Source organism: Canis lupus, chromosome 9, assembly GCF_003254725.2.
Source record: "Canis lupus dingo isolate Sandy chromosome 9, ASM325472v2, whole genome shotgun sequence".
Classification (NCBI taxonomy): Eukaryota; Metazoa; Chordata; class Mammalia; order Carnivora; family Canidae; genus Canis; species Canis lupus.
Genome location: NC_064251.1, coordinates 52800177 through 52819065, shown reverse-complemented (window position 1 = coordinate 52819065; position 18889 = coordinate 52800177). Strand labels below are relative to the sequence as shown.

The window sequence follows — 18889 nt, the reverse complement described above, 5'->3', positions numbered from 1 at the left end:
GCCCATCTGCCCTATTCCCCTTCACCCTGCTTTACTGTTCTCCATGAAGCCCAACGTATTATGGGTCTGTTGGCTGTATACGGCCTTTTTCACCCCAATTAGAACATAAGCCACGTGATGGCAAGTGTTTATTAGCTCTCATTTCCTTCTGTGTTCCTAGAACTGAGACAGTACCTGCATGTAATGGATGTTCTGTGAATGTGCATTGCTTATTTGAACAAAGCCACTCTCATCTCACACAGGAAAAAAACTGATGCCCACGGAAGGTCAAGCCTGCCCGGCCTCACAGAGTCTGGAAGGGGCAAATCCAGGCTTCTAGAGCCTCTTGCTTAAACCCTATCCTGTTAAGCTGCTTCCTTGTCATGAGAACAATGTACAAAGGCCCCAGAAGGTACAGAGCATGGAGAAGCATCAAGGTAGGCTTCCTGGAGGAAGTGAAGTTTGAACTTAGCTTCATAGAAAAGATAAGATTTAGACAAAAACCCATGGTGCTCTGGAAGAAGCCATATCATGAGCAAACACCAAGTGTTTAGGAAGCAGGAAGGAAGTGGATGTGCTTAGAATATATGAAACATGAATGGGGGTGGGTGGGAAAGAGAGACTCTTCCCTCTCCTGATCCCCACCTTGCCTCTGCCCTGTGATCGGGAGTCCCAGGCCTGGCAGGTCTTTTCTTGAGGGATGCAGTCTTCTCCTGGGATCTCGAACCCATACTTCATGAGACAGAGGCCCAAGAGAGAAAGGAGATGCAATGTCAGGCCCTAGGATGGAGGCTCTGCCCAGGAGCTGCAACAGGGTGTTGGAGGGGGGATCCAGTGCACCTGCCCCCGAGGGGCTGGGTGTGGGGTCTGGAATCTGCAGAAACCTCAAAACCAACAAGGCAGCAATACCCAGAGTTTTGCCATCTCAGAAAAAAGTAGAGCTGAATTTCTATTTGTGGAAGACTTTCTTTAAAAGTTTTCCTTTTATTAAATAATGTCCATGATATTTAGGAAGGACAGCTTCAAGCTTTTAGACATCTGCCACCTGAATCTGGCAGAGGCCCAGGCTTTTACAGCACAATGCTGGGTTCACAGGTTCAGCACTTTATTTACGCCTCTAAGGAAGATGGAAAATTGAAGTACACTCTGATGTCTTCCAAAGTCTCCTTTGGGTAAAGAAAAACAAACATGATTTCTGCAAGTCATCCCGGCATCTCGGCCTCTTGCCTTTCTCAGGGAAATGACTTTAAGCTAACGGTGGAGCATCACACCTGCCAAAAATGGGGGCGTCTCCATCAGAACCAGACTCAAATGCCAACCGCCCCGGGCTCTGCTCTGTTAAAGGTCACCTGTCACTCTCCACCCAGGCATGGAGATTGCTCGGGATCTCTGATCACCGTGGCGGGGAAGGCATGTTTATCTTCTCCGATGTCTTATTCACCACCGGCAGAGGCCCGACTGTTACTGGTTGGATAAAACCCACCGGACCCCTAATAAGAGCTTAGCATCCACAGATGAGAAAGAGATTGAGATGTGCTTTGCCAGTGAAGGACAGTAAGTCTCAATGGGGGGAGAGGGGAGGTGGACGTGAGGGGGTTTCCTGGCTGTGAAGGTTATCAGACACTGAAATAGGAAATGGAGGAAATGTCACTTTCTCCCAAAATGACACATTTACCTAGAACGGTGTGCTAAACCCAGAGGGTGACAAACTGACCCTGGATATCTTTCTAGACCTCCTATGGACAGCAGGGACATCTGCTCAATGCTGTAGGCAGGACTGAGTGTTCTCAGAAAATTCTTAGGAAAAAAATTTTACCTGGTTAATAAATAAATGGAGTTTCAATATACTCCAGGTAAGACTGTTACTCTCCATCTTTAACTAACAAAATTACCAACTAAGAAAATGCCACAAGAACCTGTTATACATATGTCGTCTCTTCCTAAAGATCCTCAAACACCCCACGAGGACCAGTTCTCGCTGGCTCCCGGCTCAAAGCTCCCTGGTTTCTGGCTGCTGCCCCCCCAGGCCACGTGCCTTCAGAATCCCCAGCTGCCGTCTGGGACCACAGAGCCAAGCCTGTGCTTGCCTGGGCTCTGCTCTCTCTGGGAATCACTGTATTTTTATTCTCTGAAAGACCCTGGAGGCTGCAGGCAAAAGGTTCAAAGGTAATGTACATTTTTGATGTCACTGCTTCAAAAGTAATTGCTCTTATGCTCTCAAAGATAGATGACAAACCTAGTAACAGACTGTCATAAACTAAGTTTTAACCCAGGAAAAAAGCAGCGTTGACCTTCCACATTTGCTCAGAAACATCCTCACCAGACTTTCTTACACAAACATTGGAAATAAGTGGTAAAATGTCAACAGTCCCCAGGCAGGAAAATAATGGGAGAACCTTCCTTTTTCTACTTCAGTTCTTATTTACTGGAAGATTAAAATCTACGACTGCAGGGGCTGCGGGCTGTGGCCCCGTCACCACCATTACTGGCCATGACCTGGGGCTCCAGGCCCAGGAGTACACCTCCTTCCTCACCACTGGCCAAGTGACCTAGCTGCCACCTCTCTCCAGAGGCAGGCCTCACTTCCCAAACCCCTGATGTGGCCACCAAATTCCCATCACCAACTGGGACTTAAGTTTGCTACAAGGAAGCATAACCCTGCTCTCAGAGCCGGTGGGCAGGGTGTGCCATTGTCACTGGGCACTAGAGTCAGTGAGAAGCATGGTGGAAACCAAGCTGGTGGCCCAGGAAGATGACACCCCTGTTGCACAGGCCTGTGCCAAGTGGGGGCCAGTGGATAAGAAAGCCTGGACAAGGCTTGTTCCAAGGCTGGAACAGCCCCAGGACACCGGAGTGCATGCTAGAGGTGCTTTCAGAGGGGCTGGTGGGTCACCACATGGTGGGTGGAAGGACTGCAGGGATGGATGGCCTTTAGGCTGAGCTTAAACCTCTTCAAGGTTGTCTGCAAAAACGTGCCTCAACCATGGAAGGTGGAGAAGGTGGAATTAGGCCAGGTTGGCTTTGTCAGTCCACCCCACACAGGACAGGTACGACAACACATGTCTCACAAGCACACAGTTTTGAAGTCTCTGCTAGGAACTCTCAATTCCTCTTGTGAGGCTGCTTGCTGAGTACCACCCTCAACCACTTCCCTTATGGGGCTCCTATACTCCAACTGGGGATAGTCCCTATGCCCCAGAGCCCCCACATTATTTAAATTAGCCAATCCAGGGCTCCTGGGTGGTTCAGTCGGTTGAGCGTCTGCCTTCCGCTCAGGTCGTCATCCCAGGGTCTTAGGACCGAGCCCTGTATTGCACTCTGTGCTCAGCAGCCAGTCTGCCTATCCCCCTCCCTTTGCCTCTGTGCTCTCTCTCCCTCTCTCACACTCTCTGTCAGATAAAAAAATAAAATATTTAAAAAATAATAAATTAGCTAATCCAGAGAGCCCCTAAAACCCAAGTACTCCTGCCCCCTTGCCATACATAAGCAGCGTTCCACGGCTCAGCTGCTCTCGCCCGTCCCCAGAGTGCAATCCCCAGCACAGCCCCAGCCACCTCCTATTTGGAACTGTCACAAAAAAGTTCTGCCTTGCATCTGAGCATCACTGTGTTGTGTCCAGCCATCAAAAGAACCTTTAAATCGTATAAAACAACAGGGGACAGGTGATGAAAATCCACATATTTTTCAGGTTAGTTTCTCAGCTCCCACACAACCTGCCAGGCCATTCTAGCCTGAAGATCTTCCTCTTTGCTGGCTCCAGGGTGTCTCTAGTGAAAGGGCGATTTGTCTTTGTCTACTTGCTGGAACTTTCTCGTGCCCCACATAGCACGCTGTAGCACTGGTGAGTAAGAAATTACCTTCTCTGATCAGAGTAAAGCAGTCCCTGCAGAGCAGCCAGGGAGCCAGTTGGGGCCACAGAACCTCGGGCCTGCTATTTTGATGAGCTCTGGTCTCTCTCCAGAAGCTCTGACCTCCATGGACAGGCTCAGAGTCCCCAGTACACGAGGAATGGTCATGCCAGGCTCTATGCAAAGCACTTACCTGCACCAACTCATCAAACTTTCCACCTGAGGTCCTACAGGCCACTGCCCCTGGTTGTCCATTGAGGAAGCTGAGGCGCAGAGAGGTTAGCTAATAAACTGCTGCGGGGAAGTCAGATTTTGAATTTGAGTCTCCTGCAACATTATCTTGGTTGTACAGGGCATTTTCCGATTCATAGACCCCTTCCATCCATGTTTTCTCAGAGAATACCTATGTGCAGCCAGCAAAGGGTGAGGTCAGGCGACAGGCTTATTACCCCATTTGGCAGCGAAGGACACTGAGGCTCAGAAAGATTAAGTAGCACACTTGGCTGCTCGCAGGGAAGCAAGGTGGTTGGAACCACGCCACGAACTGTCAGGCACCGTCGGGGCAGGAAGGCTGGGCACAGAAGAGGCAGCTGCCCAGGGTCACAGGACAGAGGACAGCCAGAGAGGCACGGCTGTGGTCCACCCCTACTCTCGTCCAGCGTGCCACGCTTTCTTTTTCACCCTTGACCCCAGACACCCTGTTGAGACAGTTGCTACCTCTTCCAGAGCTGTTGGGTTTGAAGCTAAAGCCCAATAGCCAAGCGCCCTCCACTTGAGGGGCAGGTCCTGGCCACCCTACCCTCAGGAAACAAAGTCAGGGGGACCTGGGGACCCCAGTGCAGACACCTGCACCGTGGCTCTGCTGTGAGGATGGATCTGGTGGCTAACCAGCCTTTGAGAGAGATCTCTCCTCCAAAACAAAGGCACCCACAGAGCACACGGGGAGTAATATGTATTCCAGCCCATGTCTGGTAAACTCTCAGACTACAGCGGCAAGGCAGGGTCACTCGGGTTCTATTAGCTCAATTAATGAGGAGTAAGATAAGGCTAACATGCCGCTCGTCGGGCGGCTCAGCATAGAGCTGGAGTAATGGAGTTATTAACCTCAGTCAGCCACTGAATTGGGCTGCTGATTCCAACTCCATTTCCTGGTTCAGGCCTCCATTAATGGGCTGTTTATTATCCCTAATCCACGTAAGGATCAGCGGCAGAGATATGAGAGCTTCCTGGAAGGACCAAGTGATAATAAAAAAGAGAGAGAGCGGAGGAAGGCGAGAAATCCCCTCTATCTTGCATTTTAATTGTTCTCTGGTCCTACTGCTGTCCCCTCAGGAGATCAGAGCATCCTTCTCACTTCAGAACGCGCTAGGAAAGGCAAAGCTATTATCCGAGGGTGTCATTGTGCTGTCCCCGAGCACACAGTGTCACACGGAACTCAAAAGAACAAGCTTTGAAATCAAATTAGAGAGCTCTGGCCGAGAAACTACATGCCCGTTCACTTCTTACTTTCATGATGCCATCTTATTCCATCTCACTCCAGTCTCTAAAATTTAACATAATCAAAACCAAGAAATCAAACCAGCATTCAGCAGAACAAGTCATCGACACCATTAAATGCCCTGTGATTTCCCAGTTTGCCTGGCCCCAAGAGGTCCTTCTGGACAAGAGGGCCTATTTCAGGGTTGTCAGCCTGTCCCACATGCCACTAGGTGAATAAGAAGTCACCTTCCCCAAGTTCAGGCCACCCCGAGTCTTTAAAAGGTCTTATGTGGAGAAGAAATGCAAACAGATTGGTTGCCATTAGAGAAAAAAAAAAAATTTAGGTATCAGCAAGTTATATGTACAAACCCATAATGAGTAGATGAGCAACTGCTCCCTGATGGCCATCCCTTCCAAGTATATTTGCCGTTTTGGCTTCTTATTATGTACCAGGGATTCAAAACCAAATGAGTGGCTACCATAAATATTTTCACACCTCTGACCATGTAGACAAATCTGCAGCATACCCACTTGGGGTATGTGTGTGTGTAACACACTATGTGAAAATGGAAGGGGAGGGACGCCTGGGTGGCTCAGTGGTTGAGGATCTGCCTTGGGCTCAGGGCGTGATCCCAGAGTCTTGGGATCAAGTCCCACATCAGGCTCCCCACAGGAAGTCTGCTTCTCCCTCTGTTTATGTCTCTGTCTCTCTCTGTGTGTCTCTCATGAATAAATAAATAAAACCTTAAAAAGAAAAGAAAATGGAAGAGGAAACTTGGTGCTACATTCTGAATGAGAGTTTGCCCCACCAGAAGAAGTTGGAGCCAGCTCAAGCAGCTTCCTATATCCAATTATAAATCACACATACATTCCACTTACTCTCTAGGACTACAGTGCCATAAGGTTCAAAGAGTAGAATTTATCGCCCCATCTGACAGATAGGAAAACTTAGATTAAATGTAGCTTTTTCAAGCCGGCCAGCTGGGATCAATGCCAATCACATTGCAGAAAGGATACGTAACAGTTGAGAGCAAAGAGCTGGTTCAGACCTGGTCTCCTCCACAAGATCCAAGGCTATGCCAAACCAAGTGCTGAATAAGCCTACTTTCTGGGTCTGTTGAGTGGATTTTTTTTTTTTTTAGTGGATTAAGTGAGATGTAAAGAAGGCATGTAATCTGCACTCAGCTACCAACATCATTCTTGTCAGGATGAGGATGACAATTCAAGACAAGGGGGCAGTTGAACCAGAAAAGGAAGAAAGTAGGGATTCTTGGTTAACACGAGCGGCAGCCTGGGACCGGCCTAAAAACACCAAGCAGAGATGTCCTGGCTGGAGCCACCAGGGCTGGCTTCAGGTCCCTGGCCCCTGACATCTGAAAGCTTCTGGAACTGCTTCTCTGGACAGGCCAGGCTTGCCCCGGCAGGCTGCACTTGGGTGTGGGATTCCCAGCCCCTACTGGCATGGCACTAATGTTTGCTACCCCATTCCTCTCCAAAGTCTGCCCTCCCGCTCCCCGGAGGAAAGGACCGCGTGTTTAGTAAAAGCCAACAACACACTCAGCACAACTGGGAGCCAAATGCAAGGAGCAAAAATGGGTCACTGCCTTCCTGGGGACAACCAAAACTCCTCTGAGCTCCTCTGGACATGGGACACCACAACCACCTTGCTTAAAAAATAATAAGGAATAGAAATCCCAAAACACCCACTCTCAAAGAAACCCATCAAGCAGTTTCTAATTTGCACAAAAATGAGCTGGGACACAAAGGAGCTCATCTAAAATCTGGCCCTTGGGTGATTTCTTTCTGCCCCCCAAAGTTAGTCCACTGAAATAGAGAGAGAGACACAGGCTGAGCCAGGGTCTCTGAGACCCTCTTCCCCAGGGATCTCTGAGGGATGTCGTGGCAGCTCTGACCTCTGGTGGGTGGTGTCGTTGGACAGGACAGGGACCTTGGGTGCCTAGCCATGGTGCAGGAGGTGCAGGGGGTGGGGGCTCAAGGCCACAGCTTGCCCTGTCCCTCCTGGCAGCACTGAGAGAGATGGAAGATGCAAAAAAAAAAAAACCCAGTGTGTCTGATACACTGTAAACTTCCCAACATCAATCAGAATCCTATACTTTTTCTCTATAGTAAACATTAATTTTAAAGGGAACGACTGCGCAACAAACTTGCAGCATGAAATGAATTATTTTGCAGCTAGGCAGAGGGCAGGTTCCTGGATGCAGCCTGGGATAGTTCTTTGTTTCCTTCCTCTTCTTCTCCCCCCCCCCTTTTTTTTTTTTTACTATTATTACGTTTTAACAAACTTTATAGCCCATTTTATTTGTTCTCAAATAACTTTTTCTCCTTCTTTGCAACACATCAATTACTTGGCCTACTTCCCTCACCATGTGATGTTGGAATCCAGAGATTGATACTGCTCGGCGGAATATAATTTAGTATTATGTGCCATGGGTTTATGAGGTAGGAGTCAAACAAAACATTGCGTTTGAACACTATCCATTTATTAGCTCTGAGAAGAGATTTATATTTGACAAGGAGACAATAACTTTGTTTTCTGATAAGCCAGAGAGGTCTATTTCTGTGTCCTACACAGAGCAAGGCTTCTCCTTCTCCAATAACTCTATTTACTAGCATGAATATATTTTAATAATAAAATTGATATATATGTAAATTTATTTTAATCTAATTTCATCGAACCCTCCTAAAAAAAGAGCCTTTGTAGATTGTTTTCATATCTGAATTATAGATTTCTGTATCGTATTCCCAGATTGATTTCTAGGCTATAATTCTGTCAAGATTTCCTCCTGGTGTCAAAAACAGCAACACCACAGCTAGAGTGCTTTATAATTGGCATCACAACCGAACCAGAATTACAGCCCTGATATTCATCCCATTGCCAGGTGGGCTCATTTTAGAATATTTCTTGCTTTCTTAGCCTATGCCTATACTTGAAGGTTTATGGCTAAAATTACCTTCTGAATTAATCATAAAAATGTTAATTGAAAGCGAAGGTGTGCGGAATGGAATAGTCGGACACGAGGAGGAGGAGAGAGCCCTCCCCGGTGACGGCAGGGAAATACGGAAAGGTGATTAAAACAGGCCTTAAGATTAAACCTGTGTTGTAAACAATCATCGTTTCCCCCCAGCTTGTCCTCTGCCCTGGGGTCAAATAAATTAAATTGGCATTGTTTACTAAGTCTTTAGAAACTGATTTTATTCAGCGGTGAATAGAGAAACAGTTACTCGCAAGCCTGCCCTAAATCAAAGAGGTTCCTGAATATTCTTTCCTGTGTGCTTCTGAATAAACACCGTGCCCTCGCCGGTGGGTCTGGCACCATGTGGAGGGCCAATAAATAAAACTGTTAAAAAAATAATAAAAAATAAAAAAATAATAAAACTGTTGTTTTCTCCCTGGGGGTTAAAGAAATCGAGGCCCGGATTGGGACTGTCTCCTCCACCGGAGTCAGTGACCCACCCAGCCTTCCTTTCGGGGGCTGTTCCATCTCTTTCCAGAGTTTTTCATCTTCAGGTAGATGATGACCTTACACGGAAGCTTGCCCCCTGACATCAAAATGTGTGCGGTTGCCGGAAAACAGAGGGTGGAAACTTAGCCTTGTGGCCCTGTGATCCCTGGAAATTCGTCGGCAACATGGGCAGTCAGACAGGAACTAGCAGACATCTCAGCCTGCCAGCAGAAAGCTCTGCAGCCTCTCCTCGAGGAGCAGAATGAGACAAGGTGGAGGAGAACCCAGCCATGGAGGGCAGAATAACACCCCCCGACCCAGATGGCCACCTCTCCACCCCCAGAATCTGGGAGTGTGTTACTTTACCTGCTGGCAAAAGGGGCTCAGCAGATGAGATTGAGATAAAGACCCTGATATGGTCAGATTATCCCAGATTTCCTGGGTGGACCCAATCTCATCACATGGGTCCTTGAAACCTGAGAAGTGTGCCCAGCTCTGGTCAGAGGGGAGATGTGACTACAGAAAGGGGTCAGCGGGTACAACGTTGCTGGCTTTGGAGATAAAGGGATCCAAGATCCAAGGGCGGTGGGCAGCCTCCAGAAGCTGGGGAAGGGAAGGAAACGGATTCCCCCAGAGCCTCCAGAAGGAACGCAGCCCTGCAGACTATTGGTTTTAGCCTTGTAGCACTGGCTGATGATAAATCTGTGTTGCTGAAGCCACCAAGTTTGTAGGAATTTATTATAGGAGTCGTAGAAACAAAACTAATATACCAACTCATGCTATTCTTAGGCAAAAGACAGGCCTATTATTCAAAGACAAATGGTTTGCAAAATACAACCATCTGGGGACCCACAGATAGATGCTGCCAAAAAAGAGTCATAAAAGGGGGAAAAAACGGAAAAAATAGAAAGAGAGAGACAATGAATACCCTTTGGAGGAAAAATTACTCCAGGACACATGAGCACATTTTCAAAAAAGACTTATCAATATACTCAACATAATTTAGGGAGAATAGGCTCTGTGATGTGGCAAATCACAGAAAAGACGTTGAAATAAAAGGGGAGATGAATGAAAGCTAACAGAGTTAAGGGGCAAAGTGAAGGGAAACGTAAAAGAGTTCTAGAATTGAAAAGCTAGGGGCAACGAAAAAGTAATACAATAGAAGTTAGTTGAAGTTATAATGCAGGACAGACAGGGAAAGAACTAGGGATAAAAGCTACCAGAAAAAAATCTTAGGGGCACCAGAGTGGCTCAGTTGTTTGAGCTTCTGACTCTTGGTTTTGGCTCAGGTCATGATCTCAGGGTCCTGGGGTCGAGCCCAGAGTCTGGCTCCGCACTGGACATAGAGGCTTCTTGAGATTCTCTCTCTGCCCCTCCTCCCACTTTCACTCTTTAAAAAAAAAAAAAAAAAGGAAAGATGAATCAAAATTGGTAAATGGGGAGGTTGAATCTTGTAAACAGCGAGTGTTGACATCTGAATCCAGTTGAAGAGAGAGAATTAAAACCTCACGAGTTTAGTAATTATTGCTAAAAGAAACATAATTGTCCTATTTCTAGAAAGAAATGTTTAGTAATCATAAAAATAAGAACGTGTGTTGAACAGAGTAGGACTAAACAACTTGAGAACGTGTCTGTCCCTGCCTCCCCCTCCACACAGTGGAGAGTGGACAGGCAGGGGGTGAGGTGGGGGCACACAGGGAAGTTCTTCCTCTTTCCTCTTCCATGTTACATGGTCGGATACTTTGTTTCATTTCAAAATCAACCAATTAGAAATACAGCCCAACCATGTATGTGAAACATGCCAGCAGGGCTGGAGATCAACAAGACGAGAACCAGAGCATCATCTGCATGGATTGTTGGGAAGGAGAGAAGGGAGCAACCTCAGTAACAGGAGTCAAAGGAGACACAGATCAGAAAGAAAAGATGGGCGCCCGGCTGGCTCAGTCTGAGGAGTGGGCAACTCTTGATCCTGGGGTCGTGAGTTCGAGCCCGGTGTCGGGTGTAGAGATTACTAAAAAAATAAATAAATAGACTTTTTAAAAAAGATGGAAAACAAAGGAAACCATAATGAAGCATAAAATAAAGTGAGAAAGGCAAAAATAAGTGGGATAATTTCAACTATTCAAGGAATAAAAAAGCAGGTTGATAAGAAAATGTTAAGCTCAATTTTATTCTGTCCACACTACAACAAAAAATAAGGGAAGCCAAGCAGCTGGAAGTAAAAGTGAGGGCTGCAGAAGTGCAACAGAGCAACCATGAGCTGAGTACCAGGTCCATGAAAGCCATGTTGGAACACACACCAAACTGTTTCCTCCCAAAGCCCACCCGGAAAAATGACCAGAGGGGAAAGCCTACCTGATGTGACAGAGAGAACAGAGGAAGGGACACAACCACAGAATGTCTGGGGCTGGAAAGCAGGGGGGCCCATGACAACCAGCTATAGAGATCCCCCCCCGCCCCACCAAAGGCCAAACCTCAAGTCAACAGTAGAAATCACTGAGAACAAACCAATTGTCACCAGCAAACCCTCCAAAGGCTCAAGCACAAGCACCACTCTGGCACCAGTGGCTAAAATAAGGAGGATTGGTTGAAACTCATCTCAGAAGACATCAAGCCCGAGATCCCCTCTCACTCCACCTAGCCGGGCCAATCCCACTCTTCCATTTGGGTAGAAATGGAAGGAGAGGGTATAATCAGGCTCTTCAGGCTGAAGAGTGCCAGGCACTACTTGAGAGCCTGCACCTGTACCGAAATTAGGGGAACCAGGTCAAAAATATGCAGATGGCGTATGGTGTGCGACACCTCTTCCCACCTCTTACTGCTTCTCCCTTCCCTGGACTCCACTCTGTCTACCCTCCAGCAGGAGGCTTAGAACCTGAGCAGGACAGAGGAATCTGGTGGATGGTTCTGCACAGATGGCCCCAAGAGATCACCTTTCAATGAAGACAAAGCCTGTGGGCTCCTCCCATGCTGCTGTCCATTGGTGTCTTACTCCTCCAGTCTTACACAGGAACAAGCCACCAAGGGTACCCAATGTCTGAAAGACAATCAAACAAAAGAATCTACTGAGGGAGAATGAGACCAAGACACACGAAACCTCAACAGGAGCAGGCTGTGCAGGAGGGGAGCCTCCCACCTCTTGCAAAAACAAGCCTATCATGTCACCATCTCCAAGAGATAAAATAATCCAAGATACAAGATCAAGAGACTTTAAAAGGAATGAAAAAAGAGCTCTTGAATCTTATAAAAATAAATATTACAGCCACAATTAGAAATGCAATAGGATTGGGAGAAGAAGTTGAGAACTGTAGAAAGTAGAGCAAGACAAAATAAAACCAACCATGCACATGAGCAGACCAAAAAACTAAAAATATAGGAGAAAAGAGAGAAAAGATATTTTTAAAGAATTTAGAGGGCCAGTCCAGGAGGTCTAATACCCAAATAATAGGTTCCAGAGAACGGGGGTGGGGGGGGAGGAAAAGAAAAAAAAAAAAAGAAATCTATCAACAAAATAATTGAAGAGAATTTCCAGAAGTGAAGGACACAGAGGTTCCCAGATTAACCTCAAGTACAATGGAGTAAATTAGACCCATACCAAAGAAATGAATGAAATTTTACAGTGAAATTTTAGAATTGTGGGAACAAAAGGAAGATCCTACCAACTTCCAGAGAGAGGAAAAAAGGTCATTGATGAAGGATCAGAAATCTGATTGGCATTGGGCTTCTTAATGGCAATTCGATATTGTGGAGGGAGAGTGACTTTGGTTAATTCCTTGCCCAGGGCGCCTGGGTGGCTCAGCCAGTGTAGCGTCTGCTTTTGGCTCAGGTCATGATCTCAGGGTCCTGGGATCAAGCCCTAAGTCAGGCTCCCGGCTTAGTGGGGAGCCTGCTTCTCCCTCTCCTTCTGGCCCTCCCCCTGCTTGTGTGTGCTCTCTCTGTCTCACATAAATAAATAAATCCTTTTTAAAAGATTTTAATTCCTCATCTAACCAAACTACACAGCAAGTATGAAGGTAGGATAAGGACACTCTCAGACGTGCCAAGTCCCCCAAAATTTACCTCCCATGCCACCTTTCTTGAGAAGCTACTGATGTATGTGCTTGACCAAAATGAGGTAGTAAACCAAGCAAAAGAAAACTGGGGGATGCCAAACAAGCTCCCTTCCGTGGGAGAGAGGCGTAGGGAGTCTTGGGTGATTATTAAGTTCAGGAAAGACAATAAGAAAAAAGAAAGGCAAAGCAAATGGAAGGAGCTCCTTCCATTCTGGTGCAGCTGGCACCCCAAGGGAGGGTTTTCTGGAATAACCACACACCTGTGTGCTTGCACCACAGTGGCCAGAACCTCTGCAGTCCCTTTATCACCGTGACAGAGAGTGGGACACAGGATCTGCCTCTTGGGTACCAGCATGCTTCCCTGAAAACTGATGTGTTGGTGCTAAGGAGGACACCCTGAATGTGGGTCCCAGTTCTGTCACTAATGGCCACTCCCACCAAGATGACCCTTCACAACGAACATGTTGCTAACATAAGCCTTTATGAACTGTGTAACTTGGTGCCAAAACATATAAAGCAAACACTGCAGGAAGAGAACAAGAAACATTAATAAAAAATACAGTAGAGGGCGCCTGGGTGGCTCAGTCAGTTAAGCGTCCAACTCCTGACTTCCACTCAGGTCAGGATCTCCGGGTCATGAGATCGAACCCCACATTAGATTCCTCACTCAGTGCAGGGTCTGCTCGAGATTCTCCTCCTCTGTTCTGCCCCTTGATGTTCTCTTGCTCTCCAAAAAAATAAAATAAAATACACTTCTTTTCAAATACTCACTGAAAAATCACCCACAGAATATAGCTCAATAATTTTTTTAAAAAATTAGAGGTTGGGGATCCCTGGGTGGCTCAGCCATTTAGCACCTGCCTTTGGCCCAGGGCGTGATCCTGGAGTCCCAGGATTGATTCCCGCATCAGGCTCCCTGCCTTGAGCCTGCTTCTCCTCCCTCTGCCTGTGCCTCTGCCTCTCTCTGTGTGTCTCTCATGAATGAATAAATAAAATCTTAAAAAAAATAAAATAAAATAAAAAATTAAAGGTTGTACTTGAGCAAGTTCTCCATACTCCATACTCTGCGCTAAAATAAAAAACTAATAATGTGAGTTGAAAAAAGCAATAAACAGCCAACTACCTAGAAATTTAAAACTCTCCTAAACCAGATCACAGTTTCTGCAACAACTGACCCCAAACAGCCAGGAGCTGACTAACCAATATCTAGCAGTGTCAGGTTAGGACCAACCAGAGAAAAGCCATATATGCTCCCCTGGCCAACCACATGGGGTGCCCTGCTGCCAAGTGGCCGCCTCCCGCTCCCCCAGGCCACACCTGGGCAGGACACACTTGCAGCGGCCCGTTCGTCCACTGCCGGCTTTCCCACTCCGCCGCCCCCTCGGAGCCTCTGCCAAACCCAGGTGATGTGACGACTCCCTCATGAGCAAGGCCTGGCTAAGTGGCCTTTGGATCTGCTTCTTCTACCTCCACAACATACCCAATGACGGTGTGCTCTCAAGTGCAAGTTACGGGAAGAAGAGAAGAATATTCAGCAGCACTGGACACTTGTTTTGGAACACATGGCCAGCCTTTTGGGGAAAAAGTGTTCAGCTCATACTGCATACCCACATGAAAACAACTATCAGATGCACCAAAGCTTTCGATGTACAGAATGAAAGTGTGAAAATAGTAGAAAAAGGAAGTGTCTGTTGATTGGCACAATTCCCTGAGGAAGGCAGGCCTGGCTGCTAGGGGCTATGGCTCACAGGTCCAGCACCGCGAGTGACAGAGCCTGGATCCGAAACCAGGCTTGACTCCCGGTTCACAGGCAAGTGCAGTGGGCAGGCGGGGGTCGGGGTGCCCAAGAGACCTCCCACTTTGGGATCACAGGGGGCTTCTTGCATACCACAAGCCGTCAGGTGGACCTTGGCAGCTGAGCCCCTGGGGAGAGGGTGGCCGCTAGCAGGGAGCTTCTGGGAGGTGGTGTGGTCCGCGGCCCCACCGGAAGGGGACAGCTTACCTGTTGGGCTGGTAGCCCAGGCTGTTCAGCATGTGTGCCTGGTCCAGGTCTTTGGGGAAGCCGTGTAGCACCCACCCTCTCTGAATGCAGTCCTGCTGGCTCAGGCGCTGGCTCAGCACCTTCATGATGATGCTGTCAGGGACTGCAGAGAAAGGGGACCGGTGGTCACTCTGTCATCCTAGGCACCATTCCTTACCCAACAGGAGTGTGAGGTTGCGGTGGCAGCCTGTGGCCCATGGGTCTCCCAACGCCCTCGACCCTGAACTGAACTGATGAAGAGTAGGGTTTAGGTGGACGAGACTTCAGGTGCACAGGTCCCTCTGAGGTCCCAGCAATGGGAGGAACGTGGCTGCTTGAGAAAGGAAAAGCACTGGTGACCTTGACCTTGATCCTTCCCCGACCTTGACAGCATACCATGCATGTCAGTGGCCAGGGTAGTTCCCAGCCCTCCAGCAATATGTGGGCAGCCCTCGTGCACCCACGATCCAGTGTTTGCAGCAAAAGACTTTCCAGGGCAGCACACCAGGCCCCCAGGGGAAAGTTTAGCTTTCCTGCAATGGGACCCCATTGGTGCCTCGGGGTGTTCTCTGCTCATCGGCAACACACAAGCAACTCTTGCTCTCTTCCTTCCTCCTTTCCTCCCCTCCTTGATGTCTAGAATCAAATCTCAAGAATTATAACTCTAGTTATAACCAGAGACTGAAATACAGTCTCCTGGAGAATGAGATATTGAGAAGCTTCTTGTTTACATTACCACAATTGACATTTTCCTGAAATTTATACCTCTTTCTCAGACTCATTAAATGTCCTATGTTGCTGATGTACTGTGTTTTAGCAATTTGCACTGCATTTCCTGCACTTTGCACTCATTTTTCCAGAAATACTTGGTAAATATTACCAGTGTTTGCTATGGATGTGGCCCCAACAGGCTGGTTTCTTAGAGTTGCAACGAGGGTGTTTGGCGGCTTCTCTGGAGACGCCCAGTCCCCCTCCTACCAGCCATCCACAGTTTGGGCAAGTGGCCGTGGTGCATACATCTGAAACCTTCCAAAAGGCCCTCAGGCTGGCAGCCAACTGACCACAGAGGTGAGAGAGGCAGAAACAGCTGCTTTCCTCTACGGCCATGACACACTCCTTACTCCCTTTGTCACCAAAGGACCATAAACCTTATTCTGAGTGATTTGCATTTCCCTGAATTTGTTCTTTCTAACATCTTTCAGCCTTTTTTTCACCAGTCTCGAGGAAAGAGCAGACAAGGCTTTTGCTGTAATAAGAATATCTGGCTATATAACATGAGCGAGAAGTTGATGCAGCTAATCCCATCTCTCCCCCTGCTTACACCTGCTGTGGCTCCCCAGTGCTGGGAGGATATGAGTGGTCACTTCCCCCATGGCCAGCAGTCCCTGCAGTCTCAGACTCCTGGATCTCTCCCAGGTGACTCTCCCCCAGCTCCTCACCTCCCTTTTGTGTCTGCCAGTCCCTCCATCCAGGACATTCCTCCCCCACACCCGGCCTGGGGCAAGCCTTTGGACTCAGCCTTCAGGCCCAGTGGAATGTCTCCCTGAGGACTGCACCCAGCCTGCGTTAGCACCTGTACCTCTCCTTTGCTTGCTACCCTTGTAGCTGGCTAAGTCTTTGTGTGATGTCTGCCTCTTCCAAAAGACAGTGGGTTCCATGAGGGAAAAGACAATGTCCAACCTCATTTCCCCCCTGGATTAAGCATGAAATAGATGCAGAATAAACACACAGGAGGCTTCCCTTTTCAAAAGCTTCACTGCAACTAACCAAACATGTTAAAAACAACTTGCCCAGACTCTGGGGACCCCAGGTGGTGGAGAGAACACAGGTTTGAGGGGCACACAAATCTAGGGTCTGGGGCCTGCCCTCACATGACTGACCTCAGCTGGTCACCCAACCTCCCCAACCAAGTGTCAGATTCCTCATCTGTCGGAAGAGCAAACAGGATCTGTCATCATGGGGTTAGTGGCACACATGGCTTTCCAGGCATGTGTTAGACACTTGAAGATGGTGGAGGCTGGTACCTTTCAGTTCAGGAGATGTATGTTGGAAAATAATAGGAATATTTCCATGTTTTCCCATGGTCAGGGTGTTCTGAGAACAGACTGCTGGCTCCTGGGATATAGGATGACTGACTTCAGGCCTTGAGAGTTAAAGATAGAGACTGCGCAGAGACTTAGGGACCTGTCTCGAGACCTTTGTTCATATTCGCAGGGTTGCAAACCTAGGGCCAGCTGCCCTCCATAAGCTCCAAAAGTCATAATTTCAGGGCTTGTCCCCTGTGCTACAGATCCCTGTATCTGTACACAGGTATTTCGGCTCTCACAACATCACCCATGAAGATCTGCGGTGTGGGGAGCTAGCATTCAGATTATGGTATGAATAAATAACAGGCCTGTTCTTTGTTCCAGAACCCTATGTCTTGTTACAGGATAAATAAATATAGATTAAAAACGAAATAGGTTAAGAATCTGCCATATTGCTTTCTAATCCCAGTCTACCCTTAACAATTTATGGATATTTTCACCTAAATCAGAAACTAATACAGAAATAAACCCTTCCTAGTGATCTGTCCAATGGATAGTTATGGAGCATCCGTGCTATGCCAGGCACTGTGTCGGGCATGGTAATATGTGGCAAGCAAGAAGCCAAGGCCCTGTCCCCCTGAAGTTGACATTTTAGCAAGGGGCAAAGACAATGCACAGATAAACAACCATTGCAGGGAGTCATAAGTACTGTAAAGAAAATAAACCAAGTGATGGGAGGCTGCTGGTGTGACCGGCTCTAGGACAGCCTCTGAGGAAGTCCCATCTGGATGAGATCTGAATCGTAAGTCCAGCTGTGTGAAGACCCAGAGAGGGGTTTCTAGGCAGAGAGGGTGGTGAGGGCCCAGGCCCTGAGGCTAGAATGATCTGGACACATTCAAGGTTCAGAGAAAGGGCCCCTGTGACTGGAGCAGAGAGGTCTGCAGGAAGTGAGGGCGGACAGGCCCAGCCAGGTCTGCAGGAAGGAAAGGGGATGGGATTTGGGCCACACACAGGCCAGGCCACCTTGGGAATCATCATGTGTTGGCCCTTCAGTGCATATTTATTGAATGAACACATGGGGGTTAATCTCAGGATGCTGCATTTGGCCACATCTGCACATGGAAAGCTCATTTTGTGATATCAGCCAGTGGAGTCCCCATTTGGGGTCCCGAGGTCCCAAGGATGTGGCTAAACAACAGTACGACTTTCTAAGTGGTCACTGCAGGCTCCTAAGGGCAAAAATGGACCCCCTGTAAGATCTGCAAAGAGCTTGGGCTGAGGACCCTGAATCAAAGTCACCAGCTAATAGCCAACTTTTTAAATTTCTAGAAAGGAAACATCTGTTGCTGAGCCCCCGCACACAGAGCCCTTAAAGTTTGTGGGAATCTGATTCAGCAATGCCCTGTCAGAGAGAGGCCAGCTGTGGTAAGAGGGGGCCTTAGCTTCCCTCTCCTGGTCCCAGTTCTGCCCCAATCCCCTCTGACACTCTGAACCTCAGTCTCTCTGCAAACTGGGAAGGTGGGTGAGCTGTGCCTTGAGCAGGCGTCGAGGAGAGGGGGCTACGGGAGGATTTGTGATACAGCTGCATTCCTTAAATTTATTCTAAGCAGTTCTTAGAATAAAACTCAGAAAACTCACCACTTCATTCCCCTGGATTCCTTTCTCAGGGCAAGTGTGAGCTGAGAGCCCAGTGGTTCAGCAGACTCTGCTTGGCAGCAATGGGACCTCCTTGAACCTCGGTGTCCTCCTCTGTAACACCTGCCTCACTGGCTATTGTGGGGCCAGTAGAGGACTCACTGAAGATGCCAGATCCATTAGAGGTCTTCCAAAGGGCCGGGTAGGTATTCCTAGTCCTCTCCCAAAGTTTATTCAGATTTCCCATCAGATCACTAGGATGAAGCCACTGGCAAGAATATGTGACCCTTGAATTTCACACTTTTCAGATTAAATTTCAGAAATTCAACACCTGAGCTCCAATCAGACTTTAGGAGAGTGCTGTAGGTTTGAAATGGGCTTGCCA

The 18889-nt window shown here is 47.8% G+C and overlaps 1 protein-coding gene across 9 annotated transcripts in view; it reads right to left on the bottom strand.

Annotated features, from left to right (window-relative positions):
* The window catches only part of AK8 (adenylate kinase 8), a 127504-nt gene that overhangs the window by 34406 nt on the left and 74209 nt on the right, over window positions 1-18889 (bottom strand). For 4 of the 9 annotated variants that reach the window (XM_025475611.3, XM_049114945.1, XM_049114946.1 and 1 more), the window contains one exon: window positions 14825-14966. In XM_025475611.3, coding sequence (XP_025331396.1) covers window positions 14825-14966 — 142 coding nt within the window. Of the gene's footprint in view, window positions 1-998; window positions 1146-8526; window positions 8666-10636; window positions 10782-13324; window positions 13548-14824; window positions 14967-18889 lie in introns of those variants that run through there. The other 5 variants (XM_025475619.3, XM_025475616.3, XM_025475614.3 and 2 more) reach the window with 5 other exon arrangements.